The following is a 20484-nucleotide window of genomic DNA, read 5'->3' as shown; positions in this document are numbered from 1 at the left end:
GATGAAACCTCATTGTGGTTTTGATTTGCATTTCCCTCATTGCTAGTGATCCTGAACATCATTTCAATAATTGTTGTCCAGAGTCATATCTAATAGGGCATTTTATGGGATTCACTTACACAAGAATTGGAAAATAATATACTGGTTTTCTTGTCACTACATCTCCATAGACCATGTTAAGGTAAAAAAAAAATCTTATTACTTGATGCACATTTCAAATTATAGTGTAAGAGAAAAATTAAGTTCACACATAGTTCAATTTCTTTCTTTTTTTAAAAAAGATTCATTTTATTTATTTGAAAGACAGGGTTATAGGCCGCAACAGCTGGAGCTGAGCCTATCTGAAGCCAGGAGCCTGGATTGGAAGAGGAGCGGCTGGGACTAGAACTGGCACCCAAATGAAATGTTGGTGCTGCAGGCAGAGAATTAACTCACTACACCAATGTCCTGCCCCATGAGTTAGACCTTTAAAGTTAAGTCTATAGAGTATGTGCTGACTCTTTGTTCAAGAAAACTCAATCCTGCTAAATTGTAAACTGTACATTGTCTAGTGCACCTTACCAAAAGTACTTCTAGTAATTTTCCACTTCATTTTCTGTAATTTTCTATTGCCATAAATTTGAGTAGCTTCTTTTGGTTCACCTTCCTTCCTACTTTATTTTCTCTCTCTCTCTCTCTCTCTCTCTCTCTTTTTTAAATCTGTCACACATGTCCTAGTTGAACTTGAGTACAGCTTATCATGGAGTCATTCTTCCAATTAAAAGATGTCAGGATAGAATCTGTCTTGTCTCCTACATCAAGGATCTGGCTATATTTCCTTTGGCAAGTACACATGTTTTCTACTTGGTGGAATAGTGTTCAAGTAGATGATTCTGAAAATGAACACAAAACTTGGGAACTCTTCTGAAAGAATAATCTGATGCTCCAGTGAGTCTCCTTTCTTCAAGTTAGTAAAATCAGTTAAGAACTCATCATTAATATTGAATTGTTTCAGTATATCTAAAGTTAGAATGGTGCATTTCCTTAATGCTTTTTTAAGAATAAATATTTGGATAAATCTGGAATGCACAGATCTCCTAAACTGCGCAGGACAGTCTTTTTGTTGTTGTTGTATATTCATCATTTTTATTGGTGATCTGTTACTATAAACTAAGTATGAGAAAAATCAAATATCTACCTTGAATGAAAGAAAAAGATGTGACCTATATTTACATTGCATTTAAAATTTGGTATCTATTACATATGCAAGCGGATTTTATTTATTTATTTGAAAGGCAGAGTTACAGAAAGAGAGGAGAGTGACATCTTCTGTCCATTGGTTCATTTCCCAGATGGCCTCAATGGCTGGGGCCAGGCCAGGCCAAAGCCAGGAGCCAGGAACTTTTTCCAGGTCTCCCACATGTGTGGTAGGGGCCCAATCATCTACCTCTTTCCCATGCCATTAGCAGGGAACTGGATAGGAAGTGGAGCCATCATGATTCCGACTAGCACCCACATGAAATGCTTGTGATGCAGGCAGCAGCTTAACCTGCCATGCCACAGTGCCAGCTCTATGGTAATTTTGTAAAAGGATATTTTGAAAAGATTTATTTGAAAGCAAAAATGAAAGATGGAGAAATATCTTCCATCTACTGGTTCACCCCCAAAATGGCCACAATAGCCAGATCTGGACCAGGATGATGCCAGGGATCAGGAACTGTATGGCAGAGTGGACAGAGAGAAAGGTCTTCCTTTTCCATTGGTTCACCCCGCCAAGGGCCGCTGTGGCTGGCGCACAGTGCTGATCTGAAGCCAGGAGCCAGGTGCTTCTCCTGGTCTCCCATGTGGGTGCAGGGCCCAAACACTTGGGCCATCCTCCACTGCACTCCTGGGCCAGAGCAGAGAGCTGGACTGGAAGAGGAGCAACCGGGACAGAATCCGGCGCCCCGACCAGGACTAGAACTTGGGGTGCTGGCACCGCAGGCAGAGGATTAGCCTATTGAGCCACAGCACCAGCCTGCAGGACAGTCTTTACACACCTGCATTATTAATTGTTGAGCTAATGGCATGATGTCACATATCAGGGCTGCTAGACTTAGGTCTGAAAGAGCTCTAATCTTGCTTTTTTTTCTTTCCTGTTGTAACAAGCTGTTGATAAACAAGCAAGCAAAATTTTATAACAAGGTAGGTAATGATTGTCACACAAGCCAGCAGGAACCCAATCACGTCCAGAGAGTGGTAATGGTACCAGGTGAGGTCATGGGCTGCAACCCGAAGGTGTTTGGCTCCCTTGTGGAGCATGACGTACTCGATCCAGAAGACTGCTCTATCCAGGGGCTTCATGGGCTGATCATGGTGAATTCTTGATAACTTCATGACATTATCTTTATAGCTGAAGAAAAATCGATAGACATAAACTTATAAATGTGAAATTTTTATGTAGATGGTAAAATGGATGTTGCATGAAAACTACGAGAAATAAATTATTTTCTTCAGTAAACCTAAGACAGATCTGAGTTTTTTGATAGGAATTTGTTGGATTAAAAGGTTACAAAATGTGTTGAGAGAAACTGACAGAGAACAATATTTCTAGCTTCCAAACCTAGAAATTGGAATCAGTTAATTTTTACAGACAAAGAAAAGAAAAAAATGACAATAACAGCAACAAAACTATTCATTTTATGTACAAAGCTTGACAGGCTCTGTAGGCAGTGGCTTATAGGCTGAATGTACTAGATTGGGATTAATATGATAATTTAGAGATAAGAGGCAAATCATTACAAAGCTCAGGTTTATCTGGGCCAAATTAATAAGGAGTTGTTATCAATCTGGAATTTATGTTAGAGTTACCCATTAATCAGTGCATTAACATTTAAGTTGTGAATTCATCAAATTTAATTGCCTTGCTTTGACTCTTACTTTCCCTTCCTCTCAGTTTTAATTTTACAATATTTTCATTGTTAAATGGATTGTAAAGAGACATTATCTTTCTTATTTGATTTTTCAAATAAAAATATGTTGATTTTTAGACCATTTGAATTATTTTTATTATATACCAAATCAAGAGTAAATGTTTTCTATTATTACTATTTTTCTTCTTGGTAGGGTTGTGATTTTAGGATCTGGAGAACTCTCAAGGCACTCAAGACAGTCCACTCTCAGGCTCTCAGGGGAGAATTGATGAAGAAACTAACTGGAGATCCTACAAGTGGAAGAGGAATGCCATGGACCTGTATGGAGGGTGTGGACACACAGCATGAACACAAACACAATACACAATTGCTGCATCAAGAGCTAGAGTGGGAGGTGGCTTGGTGGAGGCATGGAGAGAGTGAGACTGGACAGCGGCTAACTGTGCAATGCAGATAGAGAGAGAGTGTGGCCTGAGTCTAGAATGGTGCCCCTGGGACTGGCGGTTGCTAATGGTTGCCCATGGTCCCAGTGGAAATAGAGGGGGCACATTTATCTTTCCCCAACTTCCTCACAACAGTGTCCACTGCCTGGCTGAGAAAAGGCAGGCACCATTTTGGGTTTGAACGGCAGCTGCTGAAGCCTTTGTCTGTGAACTTACAGCAACTGGCTGAGGCGGGATGCCTTCTTGCTAGTATTGGCAGCAGTGGTGGTGAGAGAGCAATATTCAGCCAGTGGTCCTTGTAGACACAGGTGATCCAGAGATTGTAGCAGAGGGAAAAATATGTAGGCCCTACTGACTTTGAGCCTGGCTTGGAGGTGCCTGGGCACCCGTAAGGTACCCACAGCCTCTCAGGATCTAGACACCTGGGCAGAGCTGGCAAGGGAAACAACTGCTTCTCTGTTGACTGAACAGACTGGCAGGGCAGAGCCAAACCTCTTCACACAGCAACTGTGGGAGCCTGTGTGCTGAGACTCTGGGGACTCCCTGGTTTCATAAGAAGGTGTAGGGCATAGCTGGTTCTCATATGGAAACATAAGAAACCCCAAATAGCTAAAGTAATTTTATATAGCAAAAAAAAAAAAAAAAAAAGCCAGAGGCCACACAATACCTGATTTCGAGATACACCACAGGACAGGTATAATCAAAACAGCCTGATACTGGCACAAAAAGAAACATGTAGACCAATGGTACAGAATAGAAACTATAAATCAATCCACACATTTACAACCAAGTTATCTTTGATAAAGGATCTAAAAATCAGTCCCTAGGGCAAGGACAGTCTCTTCAACAAATGGTACTTGGGAAACTGGATCTTCCCATTCAGAAGTATGAAACTAGATCCATACCTTACAACTTACACAAAATCCACTCAAAATGGAATTAAAAACCTAAATCTATGACTGACACCATCAGATTACTAGAGAACCTTAGGGAAACTCTGCAAAACATTGGCAAAAACTTTTGGGGAAAGTCCCCAGAAGCAGAGGCAATCAAAGTCAGAATTGTCAAATGGAATTACATCAAGCTTAGCAGCTTCTGTACTGAAAAAGAAACATTCAGCAAAGTGAAGAGGCAACTAAAAGAATGGGAGAAAATATTTACAAACTTTGAAACTGATAAAGGGTTAACATCCTGAATTTATAAAGAGCTCAAGAAACTCAACAACAAGAAAACAAACGATACAGTTAAAAAATGGACAAAGGACCTAACAAGCATTTTTTTAAAGTTTTTATTTAATTAATGCATTTTTTCATAGATCCAACTTTAGGAATATAGGGGTTCTTTCCCCCCACCCTATCCCAACTCCCGTCCCATCTCCCTCTCCCTCTCTCATCTCCTTCTCCATTATAGTTCATTTTTAGTTTGACTTTATATACAGGGACTAACTCCATGATAAGCACAGACTTCAATAATTTGTACCCACGCACACACACAACATATAGAGCACAGTTTGGGAACAAAATTTGCAGTCGATTCTCATAATACAATTCATTGGAGACAGAGGTCCTACATGGGGAGCAAGTGCACAGTGATTTCTGTTGTTCCTTTAACAATTAATGCTCTTATTTATGACATTAGTGATCATCCAAGGCTCTTGCCATGGTCTGCCAAGGCTATGGAAGCCTTTTGTGATCATAGACTCCATCGGTATTTGGACACAGCCATAAGCAGAGTGGATGTTCTCTCCTCTCTTCAGAGAAAAGTATATCCTTCTTTGATGACTTTTTCTTTCCACTGAGGTCCCACAGAGCTCCTCCTTGTAGGATTTATTTATTTATTTATTTATTTATTTATTTATTTATTTTTTGCCACAGAGTCTTGGCTTTCCATGCCTGAAATGCTCTCACAGGCCTTTCAGCTAGACCAGGAAGCCTTAAGGGTTGATTCTGAGGTAAGAGTGTTATTTATAGTGAATGTCATTCTAGGAGTCTGCTGTATGGAGTGCTTCCCATATTGGACTTTACTTCCTTTTAAATTCTATTATTTTTACTGGGTGCTTGATGTTATTTATATGATAACTTTTAAACTTAGACCAATCTATATGTTTACTTTAATGTTTAATATGATTATTTTAACAGTGAAGATGGCATATATACCACTGCTTTTTATGGGTTTGGAGCCCCATGACAAGTTCTTAGGCTGTACCCTGAAAGGTGAGTCTGTAGGACTGTATGCAGAACTAGACTGTTTCACAGTTATAGACTACCTCCTCCATCTCTTATTCCCCCTCTTATTTTTAACTGGGATCTTTTTCCAATTGCCTTAAAATACATATGATTGACTCTAGGTTACACAGAGAGTTCAGCATATAGTAAGAAGTAAAGAAAAGAGAGAGAAAGAAAGAAAACAGAGAAAAAAACAAACAAAATGAAACAAAAAGGATATACACAGTAAAAAGTAACAATGATAAACTGTCCTTCGACAGTCAGGTGAAGGACTCTTGAAGACATTGATTCTAAAAGTGACAATTTCATTTTTATAGCTTTCATTTTAGGTGCACTATTAATTCTCCCAAATCAGGGAAAACATATGGTATTTGTCTCATTGGGACTGGGTTATTTCACTAAGTATGATATTTTCCAGCTTGCTCCATTTTGTTGCAAAGGATTGGATTTCATCCTTTTTTACTGCCATGTAGTATTCCACAGTATACACATCCCACAATTTCTTTATCCAGTCTTTGATTGATGGGCATTTAGGTTGCTTCCATATCTTAGCTATTGTGGTTGAGCTGCAATAAACATGGTGGTGCAGATAGTACTTTTGTTTACTGATTTCAGTTCCCTTGGGTAAATTACCAGGAGTGGGATAGCTGGATAGTGGGTCATATGGTAGGTCTATATTCAGATTTTTGAGGTATCTCCATACTGTTTTCCATAGTGGCTTTACCAGTTTATATTCTCACCAACAGTGGGTTAGGGTGCCCTTTTCCCCACATCCTCTCCAGCATTTGTTGTTTGTTGATTTCTGTATGAGGGCCACTCTAACTGGGGTGAGGTGAAACCTCATTGTGGTTTTGATTTGCATTTCCCTGATGGCTGAAGATTCTGAGCATTTTTTATGTGTCTGTTGGACATTTGGACTTCCTCTTTTGAAAAATGCCTGTTGGGGCCAGCGCCATGGCTCATTTGGTTAATCCTCCACCTGTGGCGCCAACATTGCATATGGGCGCCGGGTTCTAGTCCCGGTTGCTCCACTTCCATTCCAGCTCTCTGCTCTGGCCCGGGAGGGCAGTGGAGGATGGCCTAAGTGCTTGGGCCCCCGCACCTGCATGGCAGACCAGGAGGAGGCACCTGGCTCCTGGCTTCAGATCGGCGCAGCGCTGGATGTGGCGGCCATTTTGGGGGTGAACCAACGGAAAGAAGACCTTTCTCTCTGTCTCTCTCTCTCTCTCACTGTCCATAACTCTACTTGTCAAATAAAGATAAATAATTAAATAAATACAATCTTAAAAAAAAGAAAAATGTCTGTTAAGATCCATCTCTTAACTGGGTTGTTTGTTTTGTTACTGTGGAGTATCTTGATCTCTTTATAGATTCTGGTTATTAATCCTTTATCAGTTGTGCAGTTTGCAAATAATTTCTCCCATTCTGTTGGTTGCCTCTTCACTTTCCTGACTGTTTCTTTTGCTGTACAAAAGGAACAAGCATTTTTTTAAAAGAGGAAATTCAAAATGCCAACAGACAAATTAAAAAAAATGCTCAGGATCACTAGCCATCAGAGAAATGCAAATCAAACCACAATGAGGTTTCACCTCACTCCAGTTAGAATGGGTCTCATACAAAAATAAAGAAACAACAAATGCTAGTAAGGATGTGAAGAAAATGTACCCTGATCCACTGTTGGTGGGAATGTAAACTGGTGCACCCACTGTGTCAGATTAAGTGTGGGGATACCTCAATCTGAATATAGACCTATCATATGATCCAGCCATATTCTTGGGAATTTACCCAAACCAAAAGAAATCAGCATATGAAAGACTTATCTTTGCCCCTATGTTCACTGTAGCAAAATTTAAAATAGCTAAGATATGGAATCAAGCCAAATGTCCATCAACTGTTGACTGGATGAAAAATTTATTGTATATATTCACTATGGAGAACTACTTAGTTGTAAAAAAATGAAATTCTGTCTTTTGCAACAAGATGAATGCAACTGGAAATCATTATACTTAGTGAAATAAGTTAGTCACCAAAAGACAGATACTATATGTTTTCCCTGATTCAAGATAACTGATAGAGTACCTAAAATGTAATGTTTAGAAGTGCAGTGGACATTTTGAGATTTGATGGTTGTTTATAGCCCTTGTGTCTTTGTTGTGGAACAGTGTTTGTTTTTTTTTTTTTTTTTCATACTATTTGTTGAACTGTTTTACTTAGTGTAGGGTTAATTTTATAATCATTAAGTACACTGAAAGTAGATCTTTGTAAAAATTAAGAGTGGAAATGTAAGAAAGAGGAGGAAGAAATGTTGGAGCTTGGGTAGGAGGGAGGGTAGAGGTTCAAGTATCACTATGTTCCTAAATTTGTATATATGAAATAAATGAAACTTGTATAACTTAAATGAAATTATAAAAACAGGTGACAGGTCTCAAGTATCACTTTAAATGCTCAGACTGAATAGCAATCATTCTCTGTCAATTACAGCCGGTTGGAGTTGAAGTTAGGCAGTTTCTGCTCACATAGATATATTAATGCATTAATGTAAGTTCTTAATTTTAATTTTGACTTCTATGGAATCACCTACATCTTACTGCATATTTTTGAACTGTCACTTCATAATTCAAAGTGGACATTTGTCCCAGCCAAATATCAAAATTCTTATGAAATATAAACATTTGCATTTATTACCAATTTTTAAATTGAAAATATATGATCTTTTGATGAATATTTCTTGAATAGATAGATCAATGGTTGGTTGATTTTGACAGCACTCATTAAAACTTCTGTTAATATCTGATTCATAAATACCACCCAATCTATTACTGAAGTTCAACTTATTGCTTAACACAAAGGAAAAACAGTATCCTAACAGAGTATTTTTTTAGCCTGTAAGAAGAGAAGTCATCAAATTCTACACACACACACTCACACATTCAAACAGAATATCAGCTTGTTAGTCAAGCTATAGTGTCCCATTTTCCCAATATTCTTACCCTGACTTAATTATGCTATGGATCATCATGGGCTTTAAAAGTTCATTGATCTAGCTTTTGACTTTTTAATTTGCTGTTAGAACTTTACAATGAAGGGACTATATGGGTGGAAAAAATTTTGACCCTAATTAAGCAAAAATAATACACTAAATTCATTATTTTTTTTCATTTTCAATCAATTATATGACAATTCCTTATAACACGATAAAATAAAGTAAAAAGTGAAAGCCAGGTGACAGAAAACATTGAAGTTAATTTTTGTAGCAAATATAGGACTCAAAACAATTTTTTACTTTATTCATCAACTTACTGAAAGCCTGGCTATGTATTGTTCTTGAATAAATTATAATTGCAATAAAATAAACCTATGTGTCATGGTACTACTACCCAATGAAAATGTTGCATTTACATTTACGTCTTTATGTACTTAAAGGAGGAAATACATTCCAAACATTATTGATATAACAATAAAACACTAATAGCTTAATCAAAACTAGCCATATAATGGAATAATTTGAGAACCATCTCTTGATATTCAAATATTTGAATAGTGAAATATTCAAATATTTTGAATAGTGCAATATTCAAATATTTTGAATAGTGAACCAGATAATTGCAATTTATCCATTTTAAGTAAATTACTTGTTTATTTTATAATTCTTCCAAATTAAGAAAATATTATTGTTTTCCATTGTTATTCAAAACTGTACTCAAAATACTTTCCCTTTTCACAATCACTTAGTACTCAAGTGAAAACTTATCTATCAGTACAATTTATTTAAAAAAGCAATACTCACAAAGGATTATGAATGACTGTCTTCACGGCATCGATCAAATCTGCACTTGACATTGTTTTCCAGTCCAATCTAACAGCTGCTCCCTTGGCCCTCATGTGGACAAGGTTATCATGTTGCTCCCCAAACAAAGGGAGGCCCACCATAGGGATGCCATGGTGGATCGCCTCATAGATGCCATTGGCTCCACCATGAGTTACAAAAGCTTTGGTTTTTGGATGACCTAGAATTGAGAGGTTTTCAGTAAAATTATTAATGATAAATCTTAGTAATGAAATAAGAAACAGAGAATTTGAGGCACTAAAAGGGGTGGTGATCTCTAGACCACAGATTATGAGTAGACATGAGATAGTGTATAAATTAGTTTGAGATGAAGAGGAAGAGACTCCTAATTCCAGTGGAAAGGTCCGCAAATGCCACATGGGAAGCTGGTATGACTTAACTAGCAGATTAGCAAATGGGTATGAAAAAAGAACATATTCTCAATAAAAAAAAAGGTTGCATATACCTAAAGAAAAGTAAAAAGCCCATCAAGTACATGTTAGAAGATTTTGTCTTAAAGCAATAGTCCACTCACTGAGATTGATATGTAAAATTTACAATGCAGCAGGAGTGGCATAGCTGTATTGCTGGAATCATAGAAGGAGAGGCTACACTTCAAGTGCATTATCACTTCATATTAAAGATTCTGAGTTTTTCCCACAAAATGTGGAGTAATTAATAAGCACAGATATATATTATTTTCAGTGGCATTTGGAAATTATATTATGAGAATCAACAGATAGATTGAATAAAAAAGGAAACAGAGAGACAACCCAGGAAACAATTATTATTATATTTTTATTTATTTGAAAGACATATGGAGAGAATGAGTGAGTGACAGAGAGAGACACAAACAAAAGAGAGAGAGGGAGAGAGAGAGAGATCATCCCTCTATTGATTCACTATACAACTTCCTGCAATAACTGGGGCTGGGCAAGGCAAAGCCAGGAGCAGGAACTCAATCCTAGGTATCAATGTGGATTACTGTGATCCAAGAATTTATGCCATCACCTGCTATTTACCATGGTGTAAATTGGCTGAAAGTTGGAACCAGAAGTCTAAATTGAATTTGTACCCAGGAACAGCAATAAAAATGCAAATGTCCTAAGTGACATCTTGAGTGCTTTACCAAATGCCCTCCCACCAAGAAGTTAGAAATTCTAAGGACATGAAGAATTTGTGCATAATGAAATGTCAACTTCTTTGGTTCATTGTATTTCCCTAGGACTAGAAAATAATGAGCTTGAATACATTTGGTTGACTTCTGAGTTTTTCCATTAAAAATGGTCACCAGCTTTCTGTTGGAGTACTGTCTTTTTGATTGGCTGTTACTCATGTTTACAGCATTTGTCCCCCATGTCTTACCAAGAAGGTCATTCTGAGGTATCCACTTATACAGCCGGGTATTAGGTCCTAAGGTATCCGGTTACTTGCCATCAAATTGCCAAAGAATCTATTAGGTAATGAAAATACCTATTTCATGAGTTGAATTTCAAACTACAGCATCTTAGAGTCTAAGGACATTGAGAGGTAACCTAGTTAAATGCCTTCCATGTGTAAGATTAGTAAAGGGAGACAGAAGAGATTAAGTAGAGAGAACTACCAAAAGATAGAAGTAAGTAGCCTACAAATATTTTCTGTTTATTTGTCATCAAACAGACATGGAACATAATTATGATGCTTCACATATAACATATACTGCCTTAGTCACGTGACATAATGATTGACAAAAACCAGTGTTTTAGAAATTGTTAAAATGTCATAATTCTACTGCAAGAAGTGAAACTCATTCCCTGTATTGTACACTTTGAAATACATGAATTACCACATTTGACTCATCTTCCAAGTGTAATGTTAACTATTTCATTTGTGATCATAAAAGAAAAGCATACTTATATCCAATGTTCATAACATATTTCATTATAAGCTAACATCTTTTAATTCACAAAAAGCAAATCCATGTAATGAGTTATTTGTGAGAAATAAATTAATTCTGTTTAGGACAACATTTAACTTGTTTTATATTACAACATCCTAAGCACCATTTCCTGGAAAATGTTTAAATGGCTTTATGTAAAGTTTATTTTATTATCTTAATGTGCCTGTAAAATCAGAGCAAGAGATGGAGATATAGAAAGACACACACACACACACACACACACACAGAGGGAGAGAGAGAGAGAGAGAGACTGATTCTGTGTGCTTGTTCATTTTCCAAATGCTTGCAACTGATAAGGCAAGGATAGGCTGAACCTACAACTCCATGTGAGTCGACCATACCTGAGCTAGTACCTGCTGATGATTAAAAGTGAGAATTTGGATCAAAGGAACTGGAAGAACTCTATTACAAGCTCTATCATATGGTATAAATGAAACCAAAGCACAGGCTTATTCTGCTGAGCCGTATCACTGACCACTAAAGTGGCATTTTTGAAATGAATCAAGAGTAATATCATTATTGCTATGATAGGAAACTCTTTAAATGTGGAAAATAAGAGGATGTTAGTAGTACTATGATGTCTGAAAAAAATGCAAAATTGTTAATGCTAAATTTTGTTCAACTGACAGTAAACTCTTCCATGATGCACTACAAAGTGCTAACAGCAAAGATTACTAATTTCTGCTGTTCGACCATTTCCATATCCAGTACCAAAATGAAGTACTGATTTTAGATTTTCCAAGCTGTGTTCATAGACGTAGAATCCACATTTAATTTCAGTTTGCTTTGTGAATGTTAAAAATAATTTCAAGTTCTCAGAAAAAAAATGACACAGATGATTTTTAGACCCTTCCATTACATACCACACTAAAAAGCAGTTCATAACAATTTATAGATCAAAATTATCTTACATATATTAGAAAATTGCTGAGCACTACAATTGCTAGAGAAGTCCATCTGAATCTCTCCTCATTCCAGGTCTGCCCCTGCTTCACTCCTGAAATTCCCTCCTCCTTCCTCAGCCTAGAGGAGGTGTGTATCTAATGGGCTAGGAACACAGTCCTGTGAGGCCACACATTGTGATGCAGTGGGTCCATCTCTACTCTCTCCCTTACATCTTCCTGTTTTAGACACAACTAGGATTCAGCCTAGAGGGCAGCCTGTTTTCTTCATTTTTCTAAATATACTTGACTGGATGAAGTCTTGAGCTTAGGGTTCACAAACCCTGATTTTTCTATATCAGGAAGATTCCAGCAAATCAACTTGAGAGGACATATTATAAAATTAGGAAAAGTAAATAGTTGGGGATTATTTGGGAGTCTGAAACCACAAGTCACACAGCAGAATTTTTTCGGAACATTTTTAATACTATTGTATCAGCTCAATTATCAATTGCACTTTAATTCGTTTCTGATAACATCTTTAGTGCAGGAGGGGGCATCGACAATGTACAGAATAAAGAACCAAATGATACTGCAGAGTTTGGTGGCAATGTCATGATGGTAACAAAGTTTCACACTGCACCTCCAATATCTTCATTTTTGTGATCAAATACTAAAGCCAAACACACTTTTGGTTCAAAACATCTCCTGTGCTACTGTTGCATGTCTCACAGAGAGTTAGTTTTAAACTGATATCTGACAAAAAAAAAAATCTCAGCTTCATAACAGTTTAGTTTTCACACGGGAAGTTTCTCTACTGAGCCTGTTTACAGAATGTAACAGACACATTCAGTAGCCGCCCACCACTAGGATACTTTTTCCAACCTTTTGTGGAAGCTGGGCAAGGGCTGATGCAATCAGATTGTTCCTTTCTTCTGTCATGTTACTGACCATGGACCCCAGAGAAAATACCACAACTCCTTCTTCTCCAGAGCTCTGCACAAAGGTTTGCATTTCCTGTGAAGAAAAACTTTGCTCCATCACAAAAGGGCAGCAGTACAACAAACACTAGTGAAAGGATTGATGTAATCAACTAAGCAGAGAAAGTAAAGTCTTATCAGAGATTATTGTAGTGATCATTGTGGTAAAAGACGTGGGTGACAAAATTTTCCAATATTATCTAATTTTTTTCTGATTATACATTTCTAATTATAAAGATATCCGTGTTATCTACGGTCACATTTTTGTGCTAACTTTGTCCTGGATTTCTTTTCCTTAGAAAATTGAAACTTCAGGCCCTATTTTATAAGATACAAAGGCAGGGAATGGTAATCATAATTTAGAATCCTTTTCTCCTTTTAGATAATAAAATCTCATTTCATTTATCTTTTTTTTTTTTTTTCAGGCTGAGTTAGTGAGAGAGAGAGAAACAGAAAGAAAGGTCTTCCTTTTCCATTGGTTCACCCCCCAAATGACCGCTATGGCCAGCACGCTGCACTGATTTGAAGCCAGAAGCCAGATGCTTCCTCCTGGTCTCCCATGCGGGGGCAGGGCCTAAGCACTTGGGCCATCCTCCACTGCCTTCCCGGGCCACAGCAGAGAGCTGGACTGGAAGAGGAGCAACCAAGACAGAATCCAGTGCCCCAGCCAGGACTAGAACCCCGGGGTGCCGGCGTTGCAGGCGGAGGATTAGCCAAGTGAGCCGCGGTGCCGGCCGTTCATTTATCTTCTTTGCTCCTGTTTCCAGCTAAATTTCCTATATGGCCAGTTTATTGTCATCAAAGATTTTTGATAAAATAATTGTATTGAGGTGATTTTACAAACCAAATTATTTAATCACTCCTTAATATTGAGTTTACATTACTGTTCATGATTGTTTTTACAAAAACTATTATATTCATTGACTTTGGACATCTTAATTACTTCTCTTTTTACAGTTTCATGCTAAGATCTTAAAATCCAAATGTTATTTTAATTACCTTGATCTAATTTATTAAATTTTTTATTTCTCTTTTTAACTAGGATGGACATTATCTAGACATTTGATAATCACAGGGGAAGCAAGTTGTTTGGAATTAGAAAACTAGGCTTGAGATATAAGAATACAAGCCTCACAACTTTGAGCTGTATTCAGACTTTGTGCAATGGAACAACTACGAGTATTATTACTAACTATCATGGCAGAGCCACCTGTCCTTCTTCTTTGCCTTTTGCTCCACTTTCTTCCTACAGCCATTGTCACTTTCTCTTTATGCAAATCAGGAAACCATTAAGAAAAGAGATACATAGTATAAACCCTCACTAAAATTGCCTCAGCCTTTAGACCTGTGAATTGTACCATATAAAGCTCTAAAAATTTGCATTCAAAATTGGCGTTGTATTTTAACCATTTACTATCAATTTTGTGGTGCATTAATAGGAAGACTGATGGTATCTCTTAAGAGATGATCTAATACAGTGAAAACGAAAACTTAGTTTCTACGTATGTCTCTTTAGGGTAGTATGAGTTTAAAATACATTAATTATTCATGTTTCTTTATGAAGAATGCCATCCTATCATATCCTATCACATGGTGCCATATAATCTAGATAAATATATAATATATTATATATTAATATAAATCAATATATAATAAAAGTATACATAATATATAATATAATTCTATATTATATATTATATAAATTAATATAAATGTATATTATATATACTATATATAATAGAGTATACATATTATATAATATTATATCTTATACAATATATTATACACATTATATATTACATATTATACACATATATTCATTATATGTTATAGAATTATATATACTATACATAGTAATTATATAATATAATATACATTATATGGCACCATGTGATCTTTACAGTAGATTATGTTATAATGAGGGTAAAACCATGTATTTTTTAAAGTTGAAAATATTAAAAATACTTTTTCCAGGTTTTTTAGGAAAATATGTAGTGCATTACCATTATCTGTATTGACCCTACTACACAATGAAACAACAGCGTTTTTCACACCTATATACCTGTAGTTTAGTTCCTGATTATCAACATTTCGCATGTCTCCCACCCCACTATTCTCTCTAGCCTCTAGCAACTACCATTCTCTTCCCAAAATCTCTGACAGGAACTTTGTTTGATTATATACATAAATGAAATCATGCAGTACTTGTCTGTCTGTGATGTTTATTTCACTGTGCATAATGACCACCAGTTCCATATGTGTAGTGGCAAAACACAAGTTTTCATAATTTTTTATAGTTGTGTAGTATTCTATTGTGTAATGTGTTGTATTTTCTGTATCTATCCATCAGTGGATGAAAAATATTCCCATTCCCAGTTTTAGCTTTGGAGATGATACTGCAATTAACCTAGTGATGCAGTTTGTTTTTTGACAGACTGATTGGATTTCCTTTGGTTATCAGAGACACCCTAACTGTTCTTCCTGTACTGACCGATTTTCTATGCAACAAACATGGGGCGGTACTGTTATTATAACATCATGAATACCTTATCTTTGGTGATTGTTGCCTAATTCTCCATCCTGTAGCTGAACTCTTGCAATCACTTCCTTACTTCTCACCTTTTCCACAGCTGTACCTCTTCAATCAAATCCAGTGACTTAATCTTGATGTCTGCATCCTAAATATTAATTAACTAACTAATTAATATTGTGACTAAAGGAAATCTGACCCTATCTGTAACACAAATCTTTGTCTCTGGTTACCTATCAGAAACATTGTGATGTATTTTACACTCCTTCACGTTAGGTGGTACCACTTGACCTCTTTAGTAAAATCAGCCTCTTTGTTCAACCTCTCCTTCTAAACCATTCTTGCGTTTGCTACTTTACATACTTGTCATTCTCTGTCTTATATCCCTTCATCCTTAGCCTGTTCATGTACATCCTTCATATATCTGTTATTATCAGTCACTGTGGGACAGTTTCCCTGACCTCTCCTGGATCATTTTTAAGAATGTTGTTTTTCCTTTCACAAAATGTTGGGACTATGCTTCCAAAGAGAATGTAAAATGCTGGAGAGAGAATAAACTGTCTACACTATTTCTCTATATGTCCAAGCATTTGCTGTTTTGCATCCTAATGACTTTTCAAGTATACACTGAATTAATATCCAATATCTTCTTATGTTTTGACTAAGAAATATCTTAATCAAGAAGACTCTAGCCTAAAAGTCTTCTAGACATTCTGTTATGCTGCAGTGATAATGATGTCTCTACATGTGATGGCATTGAAATTTATGAGGGGATTTCAAAAAGTTCACGGAAATGTGCATATTCTAGTTCAAATATTCCAAACTGTTTGTGAAGTCCCCTCATATGAGTTTCTGGCTGGCAGAGCATTTAATTCTACTTCCAGTAGCACTCCTTGTATGTCAGATGCTCTGAGTGAACAATGCAGAGCAAGCAGGAGCATATTTACCTTGGGAAGAGGTTGGGCAGGTTTGCAGTGGAGCCCTCCAACAAAATAAACATTTGGCAGGAGTGGGCGAGGAGACTCCAAATCCCAATAGCTTTGAATAAGCCATATTTCAGCTCTCCCTACTAGCTCAGAGAATGTAACAGGTCTTCCTGAATGGAGGTAAAATCAGGAAAAGGCAGGGTAAATAGAGAATTGTTACCTGAAGTAAGCCATGTAACTATGTGGAACATTGCAGTCAATGATTTACAAAGCAATAATTTAAGTATATAAATATATGCATATATATATATATATACTATGCATTACTCACCTATTTGATACATGCAAAAATGTCTCTAATATCAAGAATACAGTCAGAATTCTTGTCATTAAAATAGGCCACTATAGAATTAAACATACATTATTTTCTTTTTACAATTACAAGAGTATCAAATTCAAATGAGAACAACTATTTTAGCTGTAGAGTCAAGAAATTCTACAGTTATCATGAACAGGGTTTGCCTAGATGGGGAACTCAGTCCTGTTTCCAGTTAACCAAACTGCTCTCTGATCCTTGATTTTTCCAGGTGAACTCAGAAATCATTTTTTTCTTCTTGCTGTTGCTAGTTTGAGCATATTTTGACCTATTTCTGTTTTTGGTTCACTTTGGTGACTTAATAATATCACTTTATAATGAAATTTATATAAATATTTGCAAAATCACAGGGAGAGGTTTTTAAATTTTGGAAAAACATTTTTGTCTCACCCTTGTTTTGGATCTTTTTTATATGGAGAAACATAATTTTAAAAAATTAATTAATTGTATGTGTCTACATTTTCACAAAATTTTTGACCTTACACAGATGAACTTAAGGACTTGAGGAAGGAATGTAGTAACATTATACAACTCAATTTACATGTTTTCTGTCTGGAAAGAAACTTTGTATCACCCAGTTGTTAGTGGCACTCTTAGATAATATGGAAAACTTATTTTAATTTTAAATGTAGCAACAGACATACCCAAGGCAATTTACATGTTTTCATTCATCAACAAAATTTGTCCACTGATTTTTATGACAGAAAACTGATAGAACTGACACAATATTATTTAGAGAAATTCTCAGTCCTTCATTGGTAGCTGTACAACTTCCTGGAATCTTCCATCCAAATGTGAATCAATAAGTTCCATCTAAATCTATAATGAAAGCCTCTCCATAACATTTGTAAAACTGATAAATCTTTTTCTATTTTTCATTAAATTACTTCACCTAGGAAAGAAAAATTCCTTGGATTTTTTTCATTCATGAAAGATCACCTACAAAATTACATTAAACTTAAGACATCACCCTGGCAACCAAAAATATGACTTACCTAGAACTTCACTGCAAAACTGATCCCACCTCTTCACATTAAATAATTGGAACCAAAAGTCAAAATAAAGCATCCATAGCATGTTTTTTACCCTCTCCATGAATGTCATCTGTCCACTTAAATCTGACATAATAACAGGCACATAGGAAGGAGGAAATAGAAGTCCCCCACTATACTTTTCATAGGTGTAGCCAGGAGTGAAGCGTATACTGTACACAAGGGGTCTGTTCAGTAGCTCAGCCAGCAGTTCACCACAGGGAGCAACTGGGTCTGCAAGAACAACATCAAACCTTGATTCTTGAAGCTTTGTCATGATTTTCTTGTTCAAAACCAAGTCTTTGCAGATACTTTCATAAACATCAGAATAATCAAAGAATAATTTTTGCAGTAGTGGGAAATATTCCCAATATGCATCTCTTGACATATCGTTTATAAGTGTATTAATCCCATTTAAGAGAAAAGCTTCTATTTTACCTTTAGTATAAGATGTGTGAAAAGTTTCAAATTTAATTCCTGATTCATTTTTGGGATCAATTAGAACAGAAGTAGAAGATCTCAGAACAGTTACTGCATGACCTTTCTGGACAAGTGCATCCAGGATTGTCTTCATATTCATCCAGTGACTGTACTCCATAGGCCACACCAGCACCTTCCCACAACTCCCAGAGCTGAAGCAGCAACTCAGCTGTAGCAGCAGCAGCAGAAGTGAGACACATGTCCTGGACATCCTGGGGAAATGCAATGCTTCCTCTTCACTTGTTGTCTCTTTCTTTAGCTCTTCATGGTTATATCCAAGGGGAAATGTAACAAATAGTTAAAGAATAACTTGCATTGGCTTATGGAGCTGGATGGCAGGTGGAAAAGCCAAGTTATATATTATTGTGGTTATGTGAGTGTTCCTGGTGTCTCTTATGATTGATTGATTTTTGTAACATGTAGACAAAGACCTACATGTGTAATGCATCAGTGTTATGAACAGATTTTAGAGCAGTGCCAAGAGCAGTGGCAAGCAAGGTGATTTGCATTAGATTTATCCCTGATACAGCATTAGAGATAAAATAATTATGTAACTCATCTTCATTTCTTGGATAGTGTGGTTCAAGGGACTGTTCTATAAAAAATGTTTGCATCAATTCAAAGTTTTTATCATTAATACATTTGGTTCTGTTTTATATGATTATATGTATATCTATAAATGTACTGAGATTAATACTGTGAAATTCACATAACAGAATACTAAAATATTTTTCTGTTTTTTAATTTTCTGAATTCTTGCTTTTAAATAAACACGAATTTTACTTAAATTGCTCAAATTATTGTCATAAAACCTTTTAATAGCCTTCAAAAATTAAAAGTGGAGTTACCCAAGAATCAGCACTTCTGAGCATTATATATGTATTTAAAAGAAATGAAACCTATCAGTCAATAAAATATGCATTCTGATATTGATATTTATTATAACACCATACAGAGAATACAAGATACATTCAAACTAAGTGTTAAACCTGAGATGAATGGATACAGAAAATATCATATGCATACAAATAGAATATCATTCAGTCATAAAAAGATGGAAATCACTTTATATTTAACAACATGGATGAACCTAAAGGACACAATATTAGGTAAAATGAGCCAGGCACAGAAAGGCAAATACAACTACAGATTATTTCATATATGACAATTTTTTCCCTTACTGCCTTCAACACTGTATCTTTAATTTTGAACTACTTAATTATTATGCATATGGGTGTAGGTCTTCCTGGATTTATCTTGAGTTTTTGTGCTTCTCAGAGAGAATTTTTTTTTTCCTCCAGTTGAAAAATTCTGTGCCATTTTGAAAGATATATTTTCTCTTACTGGCATGTCAAAAATAAATAAGTAATCATGTTGACATTGTCCTTTAACTCTCTCTCTCTCTTTTTAAAGATTTTATTTATTTATTTGAGAGGTAGAGTTACAGACAGTCAGAGGGAGAGACAGAGAAAAAGTCTTCCTTCCGTTGGTCCACTACTCAAATGGCCGCAACGGCCAGAGCTGCACCGATCCGAAGCCAGGATCCAGGTACTTCTTCCTGGTCTCCCATGAGGATGCAGGGGCCCAAGCACTTGATCCATCTTCTACTGCTTTCCCAGGCTGTAGCAGAGAGCTGGATTGGAAGAGGAGCAGCCGGGACTAGAACAGGTGCCCATATGGGATGCTGGCGCTGCAGGCAGAGGATTAACCCACTGTACCATGGCGCTGACCCAGCTCTCTCTCTTTTTAAGATTTATGTATGTATGTGACAGACAGAACATCAGAAGGACAGGAAGAGACAGAGAGAGATTCTCTTAGCTGATTCACTCCTCAATGGCTGCAGCAGTATTAGCTGTGCTATGTCAAATCTAGGAGCAAAGAATTCCATCCTGGTCTCCCTCATGGGTGGCAGGGGCCCAAGTACTTGGGCCATATTCTGCTACTTTCTTTGGTGCA

At 36.4% G+C, this 20484-nt stretch overlaps 1 protein-coding gene across 1 annotated transcript; it reads right to left on the bottom strand.

The window, feature by feature from the left end:
- Positions 1-318: 318 nt before the first annotated feature.
- On the bottom strand, positions 319-19587 carry LOC100341030 (UDP-glucuronosyltransferase 2B16-like). The gene is given in 6 exon segments (XM_008267786.4): positions 319-2371; positions 9347-9566; positions 10751-10838; positions 13091-13222; positions 16663-16811; positions 18013-19587. Coding segments are annotated over 6 exon segments (1596 nt in total). The 5' UTR covers positions 18740-19587; the 3' UTR covers positions 319-2091.
- Positions 19588-20484: the final 897 nt, after the last annotated feature.

This window comes from Oryctolagus cuniculus, chromosome 8 (genome assembly GCF_964237555.1).
Source record: "Oryctolagus cuniculus chromosome 8, mOryCun1.1, whole genome shotgun sequence".
NCBI classification, from domain to species: domain Eukaryota; kingdom Metazoa; phylum Chordata; class Mammalia; order Lagomorpha; family Leporidae; genus Oryctolagus; species Oryctolagus cuniculus.
Note: the sequence above shows the minus strand (reverse complement) of the source record. Positions and strands in the feature narration are given on the sequence as shown.